Source organism: Neocloeon triangulifer, unplaced genomic scaffold (genome assembly GCF_031216515.1).
Source record: "Neocloeon triangulifer isolate White Clay Creek 2 clone unplaced genomic scaffold, ASM3121651v1 ptg000011l, whole genome shotgun sequence".
Taxonomy (NCBI): Eukaryota; Metazoa; Arthropoda; class Insecta; order Ephemeroptera; family Baetidae; genus Neocloeon; species Neocloeon triangulifer.
This window is the reverse complement of record NW_026775553.1, coordinates 2,229,043-2,251,879: the sequence shown is the minus strand read 5'-3', so window position 1 is coordinate 2,251,879 and position 22,837 is coordinate 2,229,043. Positions and strand designations below refer to the sequence as shown.

At 35.7% G+C, this 22,837-nt stretch overlaps 3 protein-coding genes and 1 long non-coding RNA gene across 4 annotated transcripts; 2 read left to right on the top strand and 2 right to left on the bottom strand.

The window, feature by feature from the left end:
• Positions 1 to 52: 52 nt before the first annotated feature.
• On the bottom strand, positions 53 to 873 carry LOC132196103 (large ribosomal subunit protein mL54). Its single transcript, XM_059618525.1, has 3 exons — positions 547 to 873; positions 274 to 483; positions 53 to 221 (listed from the first exon to the last, which is right to left on the bottom strand). Exons 1-3 carry the CDS (start codon positions 671 to 673, stop codon positions 106 to 108), a joined length of 453 nt encoding a protein of 150 aa, XP_059474508.1. The 5' UTR covers positions 674 to 873; the 3' UTR covers positions 53 to 105.
• A 137-nt stretch (positions 874 to 1,010) lies between these two features.
• LOC132196104 (cyclin-dependent kinases regulatory subunit 2-like) lies at positions 1,011 to 2,273 on the top strand. The gene is made up of 3 exons (XM_059618526.1): positions 1,011 to 1,174; positions 1,294 to 1,421; positions 1,890 to 2,273. The coding sequence occupies exons 1-3, from the start codon at positions 1,116 to 1,118 to the stop codon at positions 1,982 to 1,984; spliced, it is 282 nt and encodes a 93-aa protein (XP_059474509.1). The 5' UTR covers positions 1,011 to 1,115; the 3' UTR covers positions 1,985 to 2,273.
• On the bottom strand, positions 2,223 to 21,461 carry LOC132196099 (cartilage oligomeric matrix protein). Its single transcript, XM_059618521.1, has 23 exons — positions 21,303 to 21,461; positions 21,029 to 21,159; positions 11,818 to 12,050; positions 10,666 to 10,830; positions 9,219 to 9,433; positions 8,319 to 8,463; positions 8,225 to 8,260; positions 8,073 to 8,146; positions 7,875 to 7,932; positions 6,877 to 7,274; positions 6,315 to 6,536; positions 6,109 to 6,261; positions 5,725 to 5,829; positions 5,562 to 5,669; positions 4,871 to 5,039; positions 4,639 to 4,816; positions 3,536 to 3,711; positions 3,373 to 3,478; positions 3,198 to 3,319; positions 3,056 to 3,143; positions 2,816 to 2,999; positions 2,527 to 2,764; positions 2,223 to 2,472 (listed from the first exon to the last, which is right to left on the bottom strand). The coding sequence occupies exons 3-23, from the start codon at positions 11,885 to 11,887 to the stop codon at positions 2,372 to 2,374; spliced, it is 3,111 nt and encodes a 1,036-aa protein (XP_059474504.1). The 5' UTR covers positions 11,888 to 12,050; positions 21,029 to 21,159; positions 21,303 to 21,461; the 3' UTR covers positions 2,223 to 2,371.
• LOC132196106 (uncharacterized) lies at positions 18,771 to 20,394 on the top strand. The gene is made up of 3 exons (XR_009441730.1): positions 18,771 to 18,865; positions 19,437 to 19,511; positions 19,655 to 20,394. It is a non-coding gene; the product is annotated as an uncharacterized LOC132196106 (long non-coding RNA).
• Positions 21,462 to 22,837: the final 1,376 nt, after the last annotated feature.

The following is a 22,837-nucleotide window of genomic DNA, read 5'->3' as shown; positions in this document are numbered from 1 at the left end:
TTTTTATATATAAACTATTGAATCGAAGTATTCTTGGCTAAAAAAAAAAGAATTGAAAATCATTTACTTAAGTTGCAGAACAATACTAAAATTTAAGCTCTTTATTTATTTTAATCGTTTATTTCTCAATAATTTGTTGTTATTTGCCACACCCATTCTTCTGACTTTCATCCAGTACTCTTTAGTTTCAGGATCCATCTCACTCAATTCAGGGAATTTCCCTATATTAATAAAAATTAATTTCAGTTCCGTGTTATCATTTGTAGTTCTCACCTGTCCTCAGGGTCCACAGCCATTCAGGGTATTCCGAATCTTCCTTGAGTTTGATGTTTTCGCCGCCTTCCTTTAGCAAGTTAGTTCCACAGACGTAGTCGTGCAAGATTTGCGTGTCGGTTTCAACAGGCAGAACCATTTTTTCAGTGGCGGGGCCAAGTTTCCCCAGTTTCTTTTTGGCCGCTTTGCCACCAAGACCAGCAATGTTTACTAAAAGACAGCAAAAAGTGATTTAAGAATTGCGTTTAAAAATGAGAAAATATTTATATTTACCACCACCCGGTTTTGCAGCGAAATTTGTTGGCGTTGTTGTGGAGAAATCTTTATTATGCGAATTTAACGCGACAAGTCTGAGGGCTCTCTGACAAACCGGTGCGAAATTTGTTGAGAATTTAATCATTTTTTGCTTCAATTTTAACAAACAAGAGAAATTGCGAGCTGCGCAATTAGCTTTTTAAACCACCAGAAAATTGACTAAAAATGCATATAATATGTTCGGTGTGGTTTTACGGCGTGATTTTCAATAAATTATCCTGAAATCGCCCTGCTTCACCTGGCTGGATCTAAAATCAACAATTATTATTTTAAAAACAAAAACATGTGAAAAAGGCTAAACTTGTCCCATGATCGATGATTCAACAGAACCAATCAGAAACGTCCTCTTTGCGCCAAAGCGTATTTGTTCCAACCAATAGGCGAGCGCTTTGACGATGACGTCATCACTCTCGATTGAAATTTCTCATTCCTTTTCCGCCTGTTCCCGCGCATCAGCCGGTGTGTTTGTTTTTTTATGTGCAATCGTCGTAAAATTTACTGGAATTTGGAAGAAAAAGAGGGTGAAAATGTCGTACAAAAACATTTCTTACTCAGACAAATATTGCGATGATAAATATGAGTACAGGTAATACACATAATTCGCATGTTGCTTGTCAAATTTGCGGGATTAAATGATCAGTGAAATTCTGGTTTTCACTTTTTTTGCAAGATAATGATCATATTTACACAACTTTTGCGTTTCAGGCACGTCGTTTTGCCGCGTGAAATTGCAAAGTTGGTGCCTAAGAGTCATTTGATGTCTGAGGAGGAATGGAGAGGCATTGGTGTCCAGCAGAGTAAGGGATGGGTGCATTACATGTTCCATCAACCAGGTGAGAAGAATTAAAATAAATCCATTTTTAAATCTTTAATTTTTTAAACTTATGCAATGGAAAATCTTCAAGCCATAATTTTCTCAAAGCTCCAATGCTATTGTTATTACCAATAATTTTCTATAAATACATAAAAATCTCATACACATAATCAAAAAGGGTATAATTAATTTAGTTTGGCCCTTAGATCTGCAATTAAACTCTCACTCGTCTCAATAAATAACCTATTTATTTTGCAAGCCAAAATAATATCATTCTTCAATCCAACTAACAAATAAGTAAAATTAACAGACATATATAATATTTAAAATGAAATCGTTTTGAAAAAATCCTGCGACTTTAAGATGAATAAAATAAAATTCTTAAATTTTATCATATCAAACTGGCTTTTTTTACAAAAGTAAATGTATTTTCCATAATAAATTAAGAAAAGAGACGCTTAAATATTAAGCAAAACTCAATTTTCAGAACCGCACATACTACTCTTCAGAAGACCTCTGAACTTTGAGCAGAACCTGAACAACAACCAAAAATCTGAGGGAGGAACCAAAATGATGGTGTGATGTGGCTTGTTCTCCTATAACCTGTGGTGATTTCATTGTAAGGCTCTCTCTCTCCCTTTCTTCGCACTCAACACTGTGTATATAAATATTTATTTAAGTTCGTACCAGGTAACTGCATTGAACTCGGTTCTGTTAATTTTAATTCTTATGTTAAGCAAACAAAAGTTAGTGGCCTCTTTTTAAAAATTCATTGGAGCTCAAATGATTAAATAATATCGCTATTTTCATATGCAGAGAATAACTGTATTACCTTAAATATAGAAGATTTATGAATAATAAATTTGCGTTAAATGTACTCGAAAGATTTTAATCGACAAGAACTCCGTGTTAAGTAATACATAAGAAACACAAGCGGTGCTTTTGGCAGGTTTTGAATTTCCCTCCAAGTTAATTGACGACCACACGCCGGGGAGGAAGGGTCGTGTCGATTTCCACCTCCTGCTGCAGCCTCGGTGGCAATTCGCGGTAAATCGCCTCTGGGATGTTGTCTGAAAAGTGGACGTGGTCATAGAGACGCTCCCCGTCAATTTCTCAAAACTTACTGTTGCAGCGATAAACCAAGTCGGACCAAATGATCATTTCCTGCGAGAAGCAGAAGACGCCGAGGCGGCCGCCCTTCAGGGTCGAGTCGAAAATGTTCCCCGAATCGGCCACCATGTTTTCGCCCTCAAAAATCCTCAGTCTGATCAGGCCGATTTTGGGTCTGTGCAACAAGAGCCACCTGTAGGCGACCTTTTCCTTCCAACCCACGTTTCTCGGGTCCTTCCACAAAAGTTTGACCTGAAAAATGAAATGTTTTATTGTTTCGAGTACTAATTTGCATTGATTTGCCTGGTCTTCTGTGTCGCCAGTGTGCCAAAGGGAATTTCGCAGCATTTGGCCTGGGCCGGTGCTCGAGTGGACCAGTTTGAGTTGAATGCCAGGCTCGGCGACCGCTCGGAAGGGGGTTGCTTGCCAATAGGTCTGGGTGTTCTTTTTCCACATCACCGTGTAGAACTTCTGGTTGTCTTGATAGCTGTTTTATATAATTTTTTAAATTTGAAACTTCTGATTGATTGTTGAGAAAAAAACCTGAAAATGAATCCTACATAATCGTCGTCAATTTCTGTGTCGACGAAGAAAGTGCCCTCAAAATCGACGCCTCCAAACGCAGCATAGCCTGTAGTTTGGGATTTTTAGCGGAATTGAAAATTTGAATTAATTAGTTTCATACCAACAGCCAATCCAGGGTCGCTGTTCATAGTTTGGACAATTTCGGCACCCTTATTGTAAATGACCCAGTTAGGATCAATTTGTGAATCGCCCTCAGGGTCGAGCACCACCGTTTGATAAGTTCTAATTTTAAAGATAATTAAAATTAAAAAAAAAAATTATAAAAGAAAGTTTACCTGAAATCAGTAGAGTGAATTTTGGAGTTGTTGGGACAATTGTCCAAGTAGTTGGGAACATCGTCGCCATCAAAATCATCTTGACAAAGATCGCCAACTCCGTTTCCTGGTAGAATTGATAAAAACAATTTCAAGTGGGCACCAAATGATTTATTATACTCACGGTCCAAATCCTCTTGGCCGGGATTGTAGCGCAAGGGACAGTTGTCGCGCAGATCGGGGATGCTGTCGTTGTCATCATCTGTGTCACACTCATCACCCTTGCCGTCATTGTCAGTGTCCAGTTGGTCACTGTTTGCCACTCGCGGACAGTTGTCCTTGTCATCATGAATGCCGTCTCTACAGAAATATAAAAAAAGGTTTTAAATTTCTTATTCTTAGGCTGTATTATCTTTTTAGATTTTAACAAATTATGTACAATTATCATGAATTATCTCAAAAATTTGAAACTAATATAAATTCAGTAGTTCTATTATGGGCATTTTGCCCTATTGACCTTGACCCCAGGTCAACCTCCCATATGATTAACATTGGCCGTAAGAAATACACGGGCGAGGACCGCGCGGCATTGCGCGCTCTCTCCCACTTTGTCACAAAGAAATATTCAATTTAATTAAAACGTTTGACCATAAGATTAACACGGGCCTCCCATTTGACATATGCAGCACCAGTTAATAATTAATTAACCATTTTTAATAAAATTAACACTTTTAAAGGAAGCACGAGACGCTGCTAGGTTTAGCACCGTCTCGGGCTGCCTCCGAGTGAATTGGGCATCGGAGAACGCCTCCGAACGCCTAGCAGCGTCTCGTGCTTCCTTTAAAAGTGTTAATTTTATTAAAAATGGTTAATTAATTATTAACTGGTGCTGCATTATTTCAAATGGGAGGCCCGTGTTAGTCTTATGGTCAAAAGTTCAAATTTAATAGAATAGTTCTTTGTGACAAAGTGGGAGAGAGCGCGCAATGCCGCGCGGTCCTCGCCCGTGTATTTCTTACGGCCAATGTTAATCATATGGGAGGTTTACCTGGGGTCAAGGTCAACAGGGCAAAATGCACATAATAGAACTACTAAATTCTAGACTCTTGACTTTGAGCTGTATTTTTTTTTATTCCCTGATTGTGAAAATCTTAATTTTTTTATGAATTTGTGTATTTGCAATTACACACCAGGAAGCTTTAGCTGAATTTCCACTATTTCAGTATTTCAAGGAAGATCGATTTCACTGAATTAGGCCCAGATATTATTTTGAAATAGGTCAAATACCTGTCTCTGTCCTGGCTGCTTTCGCACGAGTCTCCAACCAAGTCGTTGTCACTGTCGGACTGATCAGGGTTGGGCACTGATGGGCAGTTGTCGCACGCGTCGCCCACGCCGTCGCGATCTTGATCCTGCTGATCGCGATTCGCCTTTTTCGGGCAGTTGTCCTGCTGGTTTGGAATTCCTGATAAAGAAACCCCCGTTAAAATCAATGGTTTTATGTTTTGTTAAAACGCACCATCGTTGTCCATGTCGGGGTCGCAAGCATCTCCGAGACCGTCTTTGTCCGTGTCCTCCTGGTCGACGTTGACCACCATGGGACAATTATCACACGCGTCACCCTGACGGTCTGCGCCGTCCGGATCGGAATCCTCCTGGCCGGGATTGTGAACGAGCGGACAGTTGTCCTAAAATTTTAATATCCAAAATTTACTTTGTTTATATAAAAGAGACTAAATCAGATACAAAACTAGAATTGATATTGAAAATTGTGGCAAAAACAAGTTGAAAGTAAATGATATTTAATCTTTTAAGATAATTAGTAAATATTCAAATTTAATAGTTTATGCTTCCAAATTAATACTGGTTTGTAGAAACAGCTTTTTCCTTTTTTAACTGATTGAAACGTTAATGAATTTTTTCGCAATTGTTAAGTTTACTGGAGAAATAAGCAAACACCTGATAAAAATGTGCAGAACAATATAAAAGTCTTTAAAAATTCAACAAGGAAAATCTGCGTTTAAAAAAAATGTTTATATTTTCTATTTTCTCCAACTTTTTGTTTTCAAATATAAGAATAATTAGAAACACATTTGAATCCGGTATTTAAATTTATGAAGAAATTTTTATTTTGAAATAAATGTTTTATCTAAATTTTTCGAACCCTATTAATGCACATATAAAAGAGAAAATTGAGGGTTCGTTCTCACCGGATTGTTCAAAATGCCGTCATTGTCCGCATCAGCGTCGCAGGCGTCGCCAATTCGATCTCCATCCGCGTCTTCCTGACCTGAATTAGGCACAGTGACGCAGTTGTCCTGTGAGGAAAAGTTATTTAGCAGCGAACTTTCATTTTAAGATATAATGACAAACCTTCCTGCACTTGGGGTCGCCGCAGCCGAGGTCCCTGTCCGGCCACCTGTCCAAATCACTGTCCTGACCACAAACTCTTCCGTCACCAGCCCAGCCTACTTTGCACTGCAGATCAATGCGATTTGGGAATTTAAAATAGGATTAATAAAGACACCAGAGAAAATTTTTTAAGAGGTTTTTTTCCGTGGAATCGCATTTCGCTGAAAATTCATTTTGGGAAGAAATATTTTTCAACCTCAAATTTATAAAGAAAATATATCCACAAATATTTGGTCCTTCTTTTCTTTCAAATATATGTCAATTTTATGTATTGAATTAACTCTACTAAAATTTATTTAAGCTAAATTTATATTATATATAAATAGTTTAATTTTTCCAACATACTCTGCATGAGAAAGTGTTCTGGCCGTGGAATCGAACGCACTCTGCGTTTTCGTGGCACACCGTTCCGTCCATGCACATGCCGGGGGTGTTGTGGCATCCCATGGTCTGGTTGCCAATGAAGCCGCGGTTGCAAGGACCGCACCTGAACGAGCCCTGAAAGTTTTTTTATTTAACCTACTGAAATCTTTTTAATGGGAAAAAGGTACCTCCGAGTTGACGCACTGCGAGTTGGGAACGCAGCCTCCGTTTCTGCCGTCGGCGCACTCGTCGATGTCTTTGCACTGCTGCCGCACCCTGCGTGCGTCGTCCAGCCCCACACCCTGGGCACCACCGCTGCCTGTGAATCCGGTGGGACACGCGTCGCACCTGAAGCCAGGGCTCAGGTTGTGGCAACGCACACGAGGATCACAAGGACGTGCGAGTTCACACTGTTTGGTCAAATCAATTGAATGATTATTTCAATAATTTATCAAATCTTGGTTTCGGGGAAATTTGATCCAGCAAATTATCTGAAAAATCTTTTAAAAAAATGCATCCCGATTGATTTTTAGAGTAAAAAATAAAAATTTTAGGTAAATTTCTCTTGCTTTTTGGAATAATTTGGCATTTATTTTCTTTTTCTAAAATCAATCAACTGCTGAAAAAATTCCAATGGTTTTTCATAAAAATCTAACAAAGCTAAAAAATAAAACGTCAAATTTTACACTAGTTTTTAATAATCAAAAAATTTAAACAAAAATTTGAAGGTTGCAAAGAATTTTGACGCACCTCGTTGATGTCTTGGCAGTTTCTTCCATCACTGCTCTGCGACCCCTGAGGACAGGGTTGGCAGCGGTAGTAGGGGGGTTGGTCGGCGGCCTCGCAGCGCACGCCCTGCGGACAGGGGTTCTGTTCGCAGCCGTTGCGCGGTTTGCAGCGGACGCCGTCGCCGACGTGGGTGCTCGGACAGGGGCCGCACTGGAATCCGTCGACCGTGTCGAAGCAACGCACGCCCGGGAAGCACGGCCGATCCTCGCACGTCTGGCCGGGCCGGCACTGCCGCCCGTTGCCCACGTAGCCCCGCGGACACTTGACGCACACCGGACCCTGATCCGTGTCCTGGCACTGCGCACCCTGGAAGCACGGCGGCGGGTTGTCGCTGCACCTCGGAACCTTCGGCCGCGGCGCTGCAAACATTGCAACAAATTCTTTTTGATGATTGAATTTTTGAAAATTAAAATTGTCTCTTATTAATGAATAAAATTTTTTCCTCAAAATTGAAAAAAAACCTCACTAAATCACATTCATGTCTCCTTAATCAAGTTGGCAAAATTAAGTCAATCAGAAGCTTCAATAAAAAATTTAAATTTTGCAAAAAATTTCAATTATTCTCCAATCCTGGTAAATTTATTTTAATATCCGTTTGCTTCAATAACAATATAATTGTTATGAAACATCAAATATTGAATTTTTCAGTTTATGAGAAAACAAACTGGCAAAGATTTGCTATTTCTCCAGAAAGAATAGCATCCTGGTCTAAGGGTTCAAGTGTCTTCAATGAAAGGCCAAAGTTTAGGCATGAGAAAAACGTACGCTTTATTGCATGTTAAATAAGACATCAGGATGTTATTCTTATTGAGAGAATGGAAATTCTATTTCGTATACTTTGAATATAAAAAATTCAAATTTCGTGAGGTATGCAGAGTATTAAATACTTTGAATCCCTGAATTGTTAAATGCCGCCGGTAAAGATAACGTGGTCGCCTGATCTTCTCGTCAGTACGTACCTTCTCGACACATCTCGCAATTCTCCATGACGTCCCTCAGATTTCGCAGTTCGCCTCTCTGAGGATCAATAAAGAATCAAGAATTAGATTACTAGATTGAATTCAAAATTTAATGAATGTTCAAAAGGTTTCCCTTGAAAATAACTTAATTCTTAATTCCAATAATTTCTGAAAATATTATTTATAAAAATAACTCACTTGTTGTTCAACTTCTCCCTTGAGGGACTTGACGGCGGTTATCAATTCTAGAAGCGCCTTCACAAGTAGAGACTCTAAGAATTACAAATTTACACATTAAAATTTTCTAGTTTATCCTCAAAAGTAAAAGTTCAGAAAATAATCTTAAATACCTTTCTCTTCAATCTCGTGCATCAAAGGAATGTCTCCTGCAATAAAAAATTTTAAAGTTCAGAAATTCCTAAATTGAAATCTTGATTTTTGCACCTCTTCTGTAGGTGTAGACGCTGTTGCCTGGCAGCACCTCGTCGCCTTGCATTTTCTCATGCTGAGAAGTGCAGTGCATTTTGGACAAAACGCTGTCCACGCTCGTTTCCGTGTGAATCGCCATTTTGAATCGTTTGTCCCGAGTCTGCAATCAATGTTAAAAAAATTCCAACAGTCATTAAGCAAAATAATTATGGAAATAGAAATTTTTAATACACTTAAAATTAATTAAAAAAATCTATTATAAATGAGATTTAATTCCATAAATATTATTCAAAAGTATGTTATTATTTAATAAACACGATCACCAATAAAAAAAGTGAAATTATTTTTCGCAAGCATTAATTAGTATTTTTTTTTTATCTAGAACAATTATTTAATTTTAAGGCAGATATTATTTAAACTTTATATTTATTTTGTTGCCTAATTTGAACAGTAAGTTTTGCGCGAGAAAGACTTGAGAGAAAATAAGTAAGCGTTACGAAGGAGCCAAAAAATAGAAGTCTTTCCTAATTAGGCAACCTCTCCGTGGAACCTACGCACACTTGTGTCCGGCCCGCCGAGCCACAGCACTGCCTTAAACCCGAGTTTCTCTCAAAACCATCTGCTTCTGTCCGCGTGGGACTTGCTCGATTCAATTGTGAAACGCGGGGAGCAACAGAAAAAATGAGTCACTGCAATCTATCTTGTGGATTGATATTCAATAATTCCCGGCAACTATGCTTATGACTCTATTGATTCAATAAAATGAGCAAGAAATTGAAAGGCAGAAAGAAAAATTAATAAAAAAAATCTTATGAAATCAAATAATAAAGAAAAAACTTGTAGTTTAATAATGCATCTTTGAATGAATCGGAGTTATTTTAGGTTTGTATATCGTTTTCTATAAAAAAAACTCACCACATGCAGCCGCTTCGATCGCTGGAACATTTGGCCAATGGTGCGCGGAAGGGCGATTGAGCCAACCTTGTGGCAGTCGACGAACAAGGTGAGGGCGCCGTCGACCTGCACCTCGAGCACCACCGACTTGATCACGGCGTCTTCGCCCAAGTGCGGTGTCGCTGCAAAGCGGCTGCTGATGGTGTCCTCGCCGCCGATGCTCGTCTCAACCAACACTAAAATCCAAATTGACAAACGCATTTTAACAAAACACACAAAAAAATTAAGCATTTTTAATAATTTAAAATTTGAAATTAAAATGACAAAAAATTATTTCAGTTTTTCAAATTTAATTGTTTTAAATCATTAAACTCTCCACAAATGTCTTCAAAAGAAATATTAATTGGAATAATAAAAAAAAATCATCAGTTTACCTATTATATACAAAATTGATACTTAATGGGTATTTGTGGTTCTGTATTATGGGTACTTTTCGTTGTTTATTTATTCCTGCTGGCAGTGGTATTAATTCCAGACAAAAATAGACGCGGTTAAGCCATATGAGAGGACATACTTTGTCAGCGTTACCACGCGTGTGTTTTTTAGGAAGGTCTTAATTTGTTGTCACCATCCATAGAAAAGCTATTTTCACCCACACTAAAAACGACCGAGCTCAAACACTTGGCTCCATACAATTTCACTCTGTCTTTCCAGCTGCATTTTTTTATTATTATTTTAGTTCGGGTTCTCTGCCCCTAATTGCAATTGTGATTCGATTCAAAACGGCGATTCGGCCAGAAAATCATTTTCATGAATTTTAAATAAAAAAAAAATCAAATATTTTAGATTTATTAATTCTGTGTGAGATTCTGCGGCATCTAATATTCTTTACATATATCATATTTAATATTATGGCCATCAAGAGAGTAAAATTAAGGTTTTGCAGAAGATTTTTCATTGATGCAAATGAGACCGCAAAGTATTACAAGGCAAAAAGGACTGCACAGCGTATTTGCAAAATTATTTTAATTTATTATTGATGGTATTTCTTCGGCACATCACGCAAGATTCGGAGTTTACCATATTATTCACGGACGAGCGAGACGCTCATAAATTATTGAAAAAGAGTTTAAATCGGCTGCACAAAACCGAGTGGGCCTTGAATCAAGGGCGACACTTACGCCTTCGCGGCCCACCAGGCCCTAGATGGACACCAGCGCGACTGAGCCCCACCTGAGCCGATTAATATAAAAGTCTGCGCCTTTCTTCTTACAAATCTGAGCCTTTTCAACCAAATAATGAAACTCTTCCATAATTTACAAATTATTGCTATTGCAGGAAAAAACGCACATGAAAATCATTAGGAATTTTCCAATTTCTCAAATTTTCAGTTTTTTGTAGGACGAATCAATTGAAAATTTTTAAAAAAAGTACAGACGATTGATTGTTTTTTGTTTTTTTAATTTACCTTGTGTGGCGTGTCTGTCTAAAAGGACGGCGAGTTTTTGGTCCGAGCCTGAGAAGACGAAGGCAAAGAGCGGCTCCTGCTGCTTGGTTTTGCGTGGCTCCAGATGCTTCAGGCTGACGACGAAAGACGCCCCTTGCAATGCTTCCTCTAATTTTTTGGTCAGCCCTGCGGAAGAGAGAGGAAAATAATAAACATCACTGTTATAATAAACCTTGAGATAAAATTAATGTATTCACTGCAAAAAAAATCAAGTATGGTTTTTAATACATTTTTACTGAAGCTGAATTTATATTTATTTTAGGTATGAAAAGATGATTCCAAAAAAGTTTTAAATCCCATTTTAAAAGTTTAAATTATATTTCAATAATTTAATAAATAAATATTTTTTATAACATTAAAATACAGAAATGTGTCAATGGATGTGTTTGGTAAAATAAAATGATATTAAAAATAAAATAATAAATTACAATATAAGATTTTCAAGATGACAAGGCACTTTATTAATGAAATATATGGAATAAAAATTAGCCAATCATGAGTTCAAAAACAAACTTGTGCCCGCCGAGAAACTGGAGCGAATTAATTGAACTCTGTTAACCTCCAAGTGGCATCAAGGAAGTGCAGTGAAATTTTGATATCATCAAATTAACCTATTTTGTTGGTCGTGTGACTGCTCTCGTATCAATTTGTTTATATGAGAAATTGACACTGCGGACTGAACTTTAATCAAAAGTAATAAAAGGCGGCTTTCCAGAATGCGTTGAGCACACGTGTTTACCGATCCTCAAAATCTGGTTATCGAATTTAACAGAATATGATGAATTTTATAAAAATTGAGCAACTTAAAAAAGAATTTGCCCAATAGAATAAAATTAAACAATGTAACCTGGGGATAAATACTTCAAGTTATGTCTTATTCATTAAATAAAAAGGAGACGCCGCAAAAATAATTAAAGTTTATTGATTTTTAGTAATTTTTGGTAAACTCGGATCTTGGATCTCGGATAATTTTCTCTAAAAAAGTGAACAATGAAGCCAAAAAAGAATTGATTTAAAATTGATAAAAAGCTTCAAAAAGGAACTTGACGTAAATATGATCATTGATGAATTTGAAAAATTTATATTGTTCTAAAATGTAAAGGTGAGACTTACCATCGTCTATGCTCATAGCGAGCCCCACCTGGAGCAGGCAAAGGGTGGCGAGCAGCGCTAAGAGACGCATGGCGCCAACAGCTCTTTGCAGCTCGGCCGACGCTCGGCGATTGATTGGGAAGCTGGCCGAGATTCAGATGGACCGACTTCTTCCCACCCACAGCCTCTTCCATTTCCAGCTGGTGCGCCACCACATCTTACTTACTCGCACGACATCATGATGTAACTACCGACTTGAATCGTGCGATTAGGTAATTCGATTTCCACGGAAATTTCTTTAAATTAATGTGCAGCGTCAGTGTACATTTAATCAAATGTTCAAGATATACAAATTACTTTATGAAAGTTTGGCATAAATTTGATTGGTGGTATTGTAATTAAAAGAATGTGATTAAACAAAAGTAAGTTATTGGGAGTTTAATTTAAATTTTAATAGAGATTATTATTTTTTTAACAAATATTTTTTTTCCAAACATTAAAGCACCGGCTTGTAGCTTTTGTCGCTTTGTCAGGTAAGTTGTGTCTGCAGTAACTTGTTGCCTCATCCCCTCCTCAGGAGAGGGACCTCTTTTTAATGTCTTGAATAATGGCTCTTGATTTTGTCGTCTTAAAAACTAAAGCCTCGCTGATATTTTTCTTCTGAGAAATATTTTATTTCACGACAAATTGCATATATTTCAATTGCAAAAATATCAGGAGTTCAATTTCACAAGTTTTCTTTTGATAGTGAAATGATGTTTGTTAAATTTTAGAATTGGACTTTTAATTTTATGCCCCTATCAATGGCACTCATCCCGGCCTGGGGTTTATTTTTGGACATAAAAAACTATTTTAAGTAAAAAAACTTTATGTAGCCTGTTATTTAATTTGAAAGGTTAAATTTTTGCAATTTTTCCTATTTTTATTTCATGAATTGATAAATCTCCAAATTATAATTTTGCTCCCACAAATTAAAATGCGGATTTAATTTAAAATATTCATACATTAATCGGAAATCAATTGATTTTTTTTTCAGAATCCTTTTTGGAGAGACGTAAACTATTATTATTTTTAATGTCAACTGATATTTTCCAAAGCCTATCACTCCTATAAGTTATTTTTTGATTAATTTTTATGCAGTGATAGAAAAAAAATGTGTACGATCTAGAATAATAGCGCTGGCAACGTGGCAAGAAAGTGGATCTAGTGAAGCAGCAGAGTCTCTGATTGTGAGCGGATTTTCGATCCTTGCCAGAACCAGTTCTTGTCGTGTCTGAACATGTTCGTGCAGCGTAAAAGAGAGAAAAGAGCACAAAACGCAAAATCTAATTTCTGATGGAATTTTTCTCTCCATTATGCTCCAGAATCAGCATGATGATGAAATTTTGTTGTTTGCTGTACATGAAAATCTTCTGCTCACTCTTCCATCTAAAAGAAAAGTGTCTGCGTTCCTGAAGCAAATTTCAAATATAAAAGTTGAGTCAGGAATATAAATTCTTGTATGCAACAAACTTTTGCCATAATTATTCAAGAATTACATGAACATCTGACATCAATAAAAATATACCTGACCTCTAATTTGAATAAAAATATAATTGTTTTCTGTGGTTTCTCTCGTAATTAAAAAAATCTACAAGATTCCCCAATCCTGATTAGCAAATTAATAAAAAAGTTTAAATTTAAAAAAATCTAACCTTTAAATTGAATAATAATGTTTTACCAATCTAGTTTAAGCATAAAAAATAATCATCTTGCCCAATTGTTACAGAAATTATGGTAAAATGAAAGACATACATACATGACATTGCATAATGTTTTTTTTTAAGTCTTATCTATATACGCGCATATAAAAATAAATTTAAGTTAATCTTAATATATTTAACTTCTCGCACATGTAAATTTGAATTTGATAATTTGCAATTTTACGCGCAGAATTAAAATATCATTCATAATATTTCACTTTCTGACAATAAAATTAGTGCTTTTTATTTTATATAAAAGGGGAATCGTTTGATTTATTCTAGAATTAATTCATTAATTTAATGAGAAATTGATGGCTAAAAAAACTGGGAATTATTAAAATCTTGCGACGACGACGTATCCGAAAATTAATGAAGAATCGGCACGTGTCAAGGTTCAAGAGGAGAGAGGAATGTCGGATTTTCTCATTTATTTCTCTTTTGCACACATTTTTCACCAAGTTTTCTCTCTCTGGTGTCGGATTATTTCAGCGCGTGCCCCGAGTCCAAAGTCCAGGTCGGCCGAGCGCTGCCGAGAACGGACCAATCAGCGGCAGCATCGCGCCGGAGTCGCGCCCCACAAAACCATTCGCGCCCGCTCCGCACCCTCATAGCGACGATAGACGTGGACGTTGTCAGTGCTTCCTCGTTCTCTTAGCTTTTGCATTTTCGCAAGCCATTCTTTCAGCCAAATTTTTTCAACGGCCAAGGTGTTTCCTCAGATCGCAGTGTGCTTCATTAGCTTTATAGGTCTCTAGTAAGATCCGCTGCGACTCTGTGCAGACTTCTCGATCAAAACTCGTCCAAAGCAGTATTTTTGGTAAGTCCTCCTGTTTGTAATAATTCTGAAAAACGCGGGTAATTTATAAGAACTTTTGGAAATTTTCTCGTCCGAAAATGTTTTGAACTTATTTTTTCTACAATTTGAAAATTTATTGGATCTCGTGAAATATGCGGGTAAAATTCATGACGCATATAATCCCCAAAGGGCGCGAAAGTGTGGGTGATTTTTTTTATGGCTATTTTTGATTTGTAGCCGGCGAATTTTGGCTGCCGTTTGCACTTTTTCGGTAAAGAAATTGCGCGGCGACACCGGGCCAACCCAATTTCGGGGGCGGCTGGAGGCAGCCTGAGGCGGTTTGCGTCGCCTTTTGCGAAGATACATAAGCAGGTTCGGACTTGCTGGATTTCGCGCGCGGGAACTTTTCCTTTGGGCCGCATTCCTCTGCCTTCGGCCAATCGGCGCGCGCGCTTCTCCGCTTTCGAGGCCGACAAGAACAAACTTGTTCCAAAAAATCCAGTTTTGCAGAATTGAACCGCGCTCTTGCACCTCAAAGTGAAACTAGCCTCTTTCCAAGTCCACTCGAATTGCCAACTCAAGAGCTGTGACTTTGAATTGTCTTGTTTGTTTTGAACGTTGTATTAATTAATGTTTAAACTAAAATATCTGCTCAATATTGGATTTATCTGTTAATAAATTTTATTTAAAAATTAGACAAATTTTTAAATTTTTGAAAGAAAAATTTTTTAATTTGGTTTTGCCTTCATTGTGATTGGTATTATGGAAATTAAAATTTGATATGAAAATATGTTTTCTTCATTGTGAGGAAAAAGCGGTTTTCAGAATGCGTTTTTTTTTTGTCAGAACAATTCTGACTGAGTTTGGCCGAGTCAAACTTTATGATGGAAATTCTGACAAGACTTCTTAAATTCAAGATTTTTAGTTTTAATCTCGTGCTTATGAACAACGCTATTAAAAATTTTTCTTTTTATGGTCCTTGTTTAAAGTTATCATATTTTTACATTATTTTCAACGAAATCAATCAAATATCAGACTGGCGATGAGGAACATGCAAGTGCGGATTGTTGTATTGGGGTCAATTTTTAACGAAAGCGTTTGGGATTGTTAGAAGTAAGGACATTTCTTTGCCCATTTTTTAAATTTAAAACCATGTTTTAAATAATAAATTACAAATAAGTTTTAAATTCCAAAATTTGGCAAAATATAACTGAATTAAAAATTATCCCTGCATATTTACATATATTCTTACTGAAAAACAAAATGTCCAATTAAATTCATTCCTGATTTTAAAATCAAATATTTAGTTTTTAAGTACCTCTAATGCGTGAGAATAAATTTTATAATTTTAATATATTGGAAAGAAAAACAAAATGATCTGAATTATGGCTAAGGGCGCAAGGGGCAACAGAGAGTAGTAACCACTGTCGCTTGCAAATTTGGATGGAAAATTGTGATGTCTAATGCTGCTTATTGCAGTTTAAAAATTCTAATAGGACTATTTAACCGCTGTCCAAAGCTTTATTGTAAAAAATCAATTGAATTTGAATTTTTCCGTAGGATCCACAATTTTTTGTTATATATGTTTGAATTAACTTCAATTGAAATTGAAAATCAATACACAACTCCCAGAAAACGAACTGCTATTATATTAAAATTATCGACGCATTATACTCATATTATAGTGAGAATCTCTGCTTAAAGTAACATTATTGTAGTATTCTGACACATTATTTTTCCACCCGTCTCTAGCAAAGTGTCATTAAAGCCACCTTATTTTAGTATTATTTCGTGTGATGCAGGTTGCCTACTCTAGTGCCCCCGATGTCAACATCTTATTCTCGTTTTATTCTCCTCTTTGACAAATATGTTAGAGACACCTTATTTTTGGGTTATTAAAGTGCAATTATTCTCATTTTATTTTCCTCTTCGACTAACATATTATGAACGCCTTATTTTGTGAGCTATTAAAAAAACTTTATTCTATTCTTCTAGGCACATTCCAAGAGAAATATTCCAGCAGTATTTGAACAAATATTATTTTACCCTTATAAAATCTTGAAATCAGTATTATATGAATGCGGAAGCCAATATGATGACGCACAACAAAATGTCCAAGTGCGCTTGTGCAATTTCTCTATTAGTGTGACTACTACTAGTATGTATAGAAAATGTGGAAAATGTATAGAAAAGGGTATTATTTAGTATTTTTTTTATTGTAGTAAATTTATATTATCAAGAAATTATTTTTATTGTCCTAAACGACGCAATTATTCATATATGAGTGCGCTCAATAATTTTGTGTTGCCACGTTCGCGATCTAGATTTTGACTAATTTCCGCAGTGCTAAGTGCGCGTTTAACAGTGCACACTGCTATTTATTATCAAAAGTAACAATTGTATTAATTTTGTTATTTTGCATACCCTATAAATTTTTAATTAAAAGCACATTGGTCAGATTTCCTAAAATTACTATGAGGATCAAGCAATCAAATTTATATTAAATATTAGAGTTCAAATTTACATAATCAAAAGTTTGACATAAATATCTAAACTTTTTTTAAGTAAACCTTTACTTAGAGATATGCAACATGCATAACAAGGGTGCATTGCTGTCTTGCCTGCGCATCAGGGAACGGGGGTGGTAATGTTTATTTTGTTAAAAACAGAATAATATGAGAAAGTGCCTGAAATCACCTCAAGGCGGTGCTGCATCTGAAAGGTCAGATGCAATTCCTACCTGAGAGTAGGTTGCAACGCTGCGCTCATTCACTCTGTTCGCTGGCGATGCAGTTTATTTGTTTGACCCACATAAATAGGGGAGGAAGCGAGCGAGAGATGACAGTGACAAAGGAGACAATAGAAATAGCTTCAGGGCACTGAGCGAAAATAGGAGAGGCCTCGCGGAGGAAGATTTTATTTCTTCTCTCGGTTTGGAGATCATACCGGGAGTGCCGTTAAAATTAAATTCAGTTTTTAATTATTTGCCATTGTTCTATTTAAGCCACTTTTATGGGAATTACATCAATAAATTCCAAATTAAATTCTCTATTAAATCTGGATTTTTCAATTATTAAAAAAAATTAGAAGTCATTTTAAAAAACAAAAATAATGATTTTTTATATATATTACATTAATGACTATTGAACATTCTGAAGGTCTGTATTCAAAAGCGGATAAAATTTTGTTGAAAACATTCCCGCCAGCCGTTCTCTCAATAACACGTGCTATAGTTGTGCATTTTTGTCGTGTTTTTTCTGATTTGGAATTTAAGTTTAAAAAATCAGGAAAGGCTACACATTTCTTTGGCACATATTATTACGCGCAGATAAATGCTAGATATTAGAGATTTTTTTCAAAATATTACTGACAGTAAAAAGATGCAAATTTAACCTAAACATGCTAAAATTTTTAGATTTTTTTGAATATCTTGCTTGCTTTGGGACAGAATAGCCTCAATTAATTTGAGCAGGTTAACAGGGCCAAAATATATAAGTCTGTGAAATTTTGAGGTTATTAGCTTCATAGAAGTTGAGATATAAGTAATTAATACTTTTGGCACGCCCCATTCAAGCGGCGCGAAAAACTGGGTGCGCTCTTACTATGAGTGATGGTTGAGATTTTCCTTTCAATCGAGCAAGAATTCAAAATTTTGTAGCTTTGTCCCTATTGAGAATAAAATTTTGATTTTTGAAAAAGGGATTACATTTTATCATACTAAAAATTTTGCCGTTAACTTTTTTGATTTCCACTGCACTGGCGGTGAGATATTTACAATAAACTGGTTTTAATTATCATACATATAATGAAATAAAATCGGAACTTAAAAATTCTTTTTAAGATATGATCACACAAATAAATTAAATTAAAAAAATACCTTGTTTATTTCATTATTTTTAAATAAAATGGGCTTATTTGCTAAATTATAATTTGCATGCACCATTTTGGATGCAGAAAATTAATTTTCCATATTTTCAGTTTGACTTCCAAAAATTGTCGATTAATTAGTTTGGTAAATATCATTTCCAGTATTTATGAAATTAAATTAATTAGTAGTAATTAAAACCTTCACTGAAAGATTTTTGAAAATTGTGAATTTGATTGCGGTAAAAAAAATGATGTCTCCGAACTCAATTTAACTGCCACATATATTTCAAACTTAAAACTAATAAATTTTCATTTTGTAATAAATTAAAAAAAAAAGATTATTCAAGCATGATTATTTTTACTCGGATACATATTTTTCCAAGAGATCGAGTTTGTTTGCTCTGCGACTGCAGCTGATTGTGAGTGTAGGGCGAAAAGAGTTTGTTTTTTGTTAAACGCGACCCTGCCGTGTTGCCAAACCACCTTCAGGTATGTACTTTATTCCGAAAAGCCGCCCCCGCTGGCTGCTTGACGGTCCGCGCGTTTGCTCGCCTCATTCGAGGGAGAAGCAGTGACTAAGAAGCCCACACCAAATATACACAAGCGACAAATCAAACGATATTTTTGCAGCAAAACCAGCAAACTGGATTTCCTGAGTTGAAAGGTAAGCCGACATAAAATTTCTTAATATTCTCAGCAAATTTTAATTTTGATTTGAATTATTGACCGACTCCTAAGCAAATGAAAAGGGATTTATAGACGCCAGATTTTTCTTTTTATTATTATTTCAGTTATATATATGCGGTTGTGGTTAAACGTTTCGGAATTAAAAATTCCCTTCTACTTTTAAAACTTTGGGACTTAAGGCACACAACTTATAAAGCATCATTGGGTTGGTTTTAAATTACCGAAAGCATAATGAGTAATGACCAACCGCCAACCTGTCAATCATTTTTCCCACCTGACGCGCTCCGAGCGCGCTCTGCGTTAGCTAGGGTACCTAGAACTAGTCTGTCCCTTTGGGACATGCATTCCACATTGCTATGCAGGCAGTGTGAAATGCAATTCAAAATAATAACTGCAAGAAATAATACAATACATGTAATTTTGCGTTTGAATCATAAATAAAGAAATATACAATTTTTGATTACTAATTAAAAGCGATTAAATGATATATTAATATTAATTTTTTTTAAGAAGTTTTGAAACTTTTACTTATTTTATGTTGCTTTCAGATCTTACTCCATGATGAAAAAAGCTGCTTATGGAAATGGAATTGGACAGTACACATTTTCATGCACATATTTATGGTAAGTTCATTTTACGGCTCGTTTCATTGCACGAAAATTATAATGTATTATTTTTTTTGCAAATTTCTAACATTCAATATAAATTATAAATTTTATATAATTATATTATGGATAAATTTTAATTACTTGTTTCAATTTTTCAGACAAAACAAAAATGAGATGTCAAATAGCCACCCAGAGACAAGAAAGGCAACTGAATGCAAAAAAACAATCTTCATAACTTCTTATCGTCAATGCTTCTCCTCTACTCAACAATTCTATATGTAATGTAATGTAATTAGTTTTTTTCACTCTCTTTTTAAGTTACATTTTAATTTATTGAACTTATAGCAGTTATTTGTCAAATTTATAAACTATTCCATATCATGCAGATAATTATTCAACTCCAACAGACAATGATCATATACTTTAAAAAAAAATTGTTTTAAAAGTCAAAGTTTATCACTTTTCTTTACGCAGTACATTTAATTTAAAACATTGTAACATGTTCATAATTTTATTATTTTGCGCTTTATTTTTCTTAATTTTGCACTAGTAAGAAAATTAAATAAATCATTGTTTATTCTTGAAGGTGAGAGTCTTATGTATTTAGAGATATAAGTGCGAATATCTTCTTCTTAACAACTTTGCAACTTTGTGTGCTAATTCTTATTCTGTTTTTGTGATAATTGGAAGCAAGTGAAGAAAACGGGCTTAGTCCTCCTTGTAAAAATTGATTTTATCATAAACAAAGTCTCTATCAGTTTTGGTCACAGTCTGCGACCCTATTTCATGAGCAAAAACGGAGCTCACTAAAAAAGTACAAAAACAATAAAAAATAAAAGAAATAATTTTTTCAATGAGGACTAAGCCCATTTTCTTCATTTCCATAATTGTCTCCTTGAGTGCCAATTTCTTCTCAAAAATTTGTGATAATTATTTGTGATTTGATGGTTGATTTAACAATAAACAAAATCATTGTAGAAAACTTATTACTCTGATTTATGCAAATTTATTCCCTGATGTGACGTCACCAAATGAGTGACGTCAGCAAATAAGCTAGAATACTAGAATAATATGAGTGGCCGTGAGGGCCCATAATAGTATAAGAAGTACCAAATAATGGTAAAATAAGACGTTTTTAAGAGGTACCTAGCAACGCTACGGACCTATACCTGCTAGACTTAAAGACGTATTATTCTGTCCTAATAGTACCATTCAGACTCACATTAACATCGTATTAACGTGATACTGTTAAGGGTAAAATAATGTTACTTTTCTCCATAAGCGAATAACACGTGTTTAAGATATCGATAAAGGTAGAATAAGAGCAAGTATTTCTCTGGGAGAATTTGGTAAATTCATGAGAATTTTTATAACTAGTTTAACCAGTTTTTAACTCGATTGCAATCAGTAAATTAAATAAGGCTGCGGAAATGCAGAAACCCTGTCGGGAACAATCGCCGGCTGCCAGAACTGACGAATTTTGAAGAACCCAATCTTTTCAGCCATTTGGCTACCATTAATTAAGTAGTTACCGAGGACTGGCGGCTTTGTCACGAAGTCCTGTTGCTCTCGCTTCCCCACTTGGGCTGATCAAATCGACGGCCGCTGCGGCCTCTTTCTGCCTTTCTGTGGTCGCCGGGCGTTAAATTCGCACACCGTTACACTAAAAAAAAAAAATCTCAAATAGACCCGTTTACGGCATGTATGGCTGACCTGGCGTTTTCGGCCGAGTTAAACATGTAAATTAGACTTAATTATGAGCCTCGTAGGTCAATTTGAACAGGGAGAACGATGAAGGGAACGTACCTTTCCGGCGGCGAGTCAGACTGGCCTGGGAGCGGCTCTCCCGAATCAGTTAAGACTCGCTACGCTGCTGCGCCGACTGCAGTGCTCCTTCTCACGTTGCATTTCGGCCGATTTTTGGCTTTTTCGGGCCGAATTTGGGCTCAATCTTGACCTCGACGAGACACGATGCACTTGGTAAACAAAGAAAGCCATTACTAATCATATTTGGGCGTGTCCGATTGTCATGTGGGAGAAAAGCGAGAACGAGTTTAGCAACCCGACAAAGTTGTCCCGAGGGAATTAATTAATATCTCGCTCTGATTGAAAGTTTTTTAATTTTGGCGACCGAGAAGCTTATATTTCTAGAATAATTAAGGCATGAGGAAAATCGCGGTGTTATTTATTTTTTAATCCGAGCAGCCGTTGTCGCGCTGTGAGCATAAATAAATACGCGCCGGCCTCTGCTTGTCGCTTCGCTCGACTCTCTATCGCTCGACTGCTGCACTCGCGGCGGAGAGCGGCGCGCTCGATTCATTAGACGTTTGCGCGAATTTTTTATTTTATTAGCAAGCGTTGAGATAAATCGTTCAAATTTTCAGCATTGGTAGAAAACAAACTGAAATAATTTTTTATTTTTAATTCTTAAAAAAATATTCATCTGGAGCAAAGTTATTAACGTTTCCGCGAGAAGTTTGTTTTTTTAATTTTTAAATTAGAGGGAAAATTTTAAAAATACAAACCCTAACAGAAAATTGTAGCTAATTAAATTCTCTACAATTAATATAGTAAACGTTTTGTTGTCAAAATTTTTTTTATTTGCCAACGGGATGACCAAAGTCAAAACATTACTTTTTCTTATTGAAAAATTTTTTTTGGATTTTTTCTGAGACAGCCAATCGATTGGAAATTTAATTTTGACCTAAGAACTCAATTTCATCAAAATATATTAAGCCGTTTTGAAATCACAAAGTACTAACTGATGCCACCTGAAAGTGCCGTCGGGGCCGATTAGCAGGTTTTAGTCCATACGCTCTTGTTTCAAAACGGCTTAATATATTTTGATGAAATTTAAAGTTCTTAGGTCAAAATTAAATTTCCAATCGATTGGCTATCTCAGAACAAATCCAAAAAAATTTTTTCATTAAGAAAAAGTAATGTTTTGACTTTGGTCATCCCGTTGGCAAATAAAAAAAATTTTGACAACAAAACGTTTACATAATTAATTGTAGAGAATTTAATTAGCTTCAATTTTCTGTTAGGGTTTGTATTTTTAAAATTTTCCCTCTAATTTAAAAATTAAAAAAACAAACTTCTCGCGGAAACGTTAATAACTTTGCTCCAGATGAATATTTTTTTAAGAATTAAAAATAAAAAATTATTTCAGTTTGTTTTCTACCAATGCTGAAAATTTGAACGATTTATCTCAACGCTTACTAATAAAACAAAAAATTCGCGCAAACGTCTAATGAATCGAGCGCGCCGCTCTCCGCCGCGAGTGCAGCAGTCGAGCGATAGAGAGTCGAGCGAAGCGACAAGCAGAGGCCGGCGCGTATTTA

Bases quoted from the DNA above. Each gene is read 5' to 3' on its own strand.
- LOC132196099 (XM_059618521.1), bottom strand. From the start codon at position 11,887: ATGCGTCTCTTAGCGCTGCTCGCCACCCTTTGCCTGCTCCAGGTGGGG. The intron at 10,831-11,817 runs GTAAGTCTCACC...TCTCTTCCGCAG, and splicing joins CGCTATGAGCATAGACGATG to GGCTGACCAAAAAATTAGAG. The intron at 4,817-4,870 runs GTGCGTTTTAAC...TTTCTTTATCAG, and splicing joins CCCCGACATGGACAACGATG to GAATTCCAAACCAGCAGGAC.
- LOC132196103 (XM_059618525.1), bottom strand. From the start codon at position 673: ATGATTAAATTCTCAACAAATTTCGCACCGGTTTGTCAGAGAGCCCTC. The intron at 484-546 runs GTAAATATAAAT...GCTGTCTTTTAG, and splicing joins CGCTGCAAAACCGGGTGGTG to TAAACATTGCTGGTCTTGGT. The intron at 222-273 runs GTGAGAACTACA...TTATTAATATAG, and splicing joins GCTGTGGACCCTGAGGACAG to GGAAATTCCCTGAATTGAGT.
- LOC132196104 (XM_059618526.1), top strand. From the start codon at position 1,116: ATGTCGTACAAAAACATTTCTTACTCAGACAAATATTGCGATGATAAA. The intron at 1,175-1,293 runs GTAATACACATA...TTTGCGTTTCAG, and splicing joins GATGATAAATATGAGTACAG to GCACGTCGTTTTGCCGCGTG. The intron at 1,422-1,889 runs GTGAGAAGAATT...CTCAATTTTCAG, and splicing joins TTACATGTTCCATCAACCAG to AACCGCACATACTACTCTTC.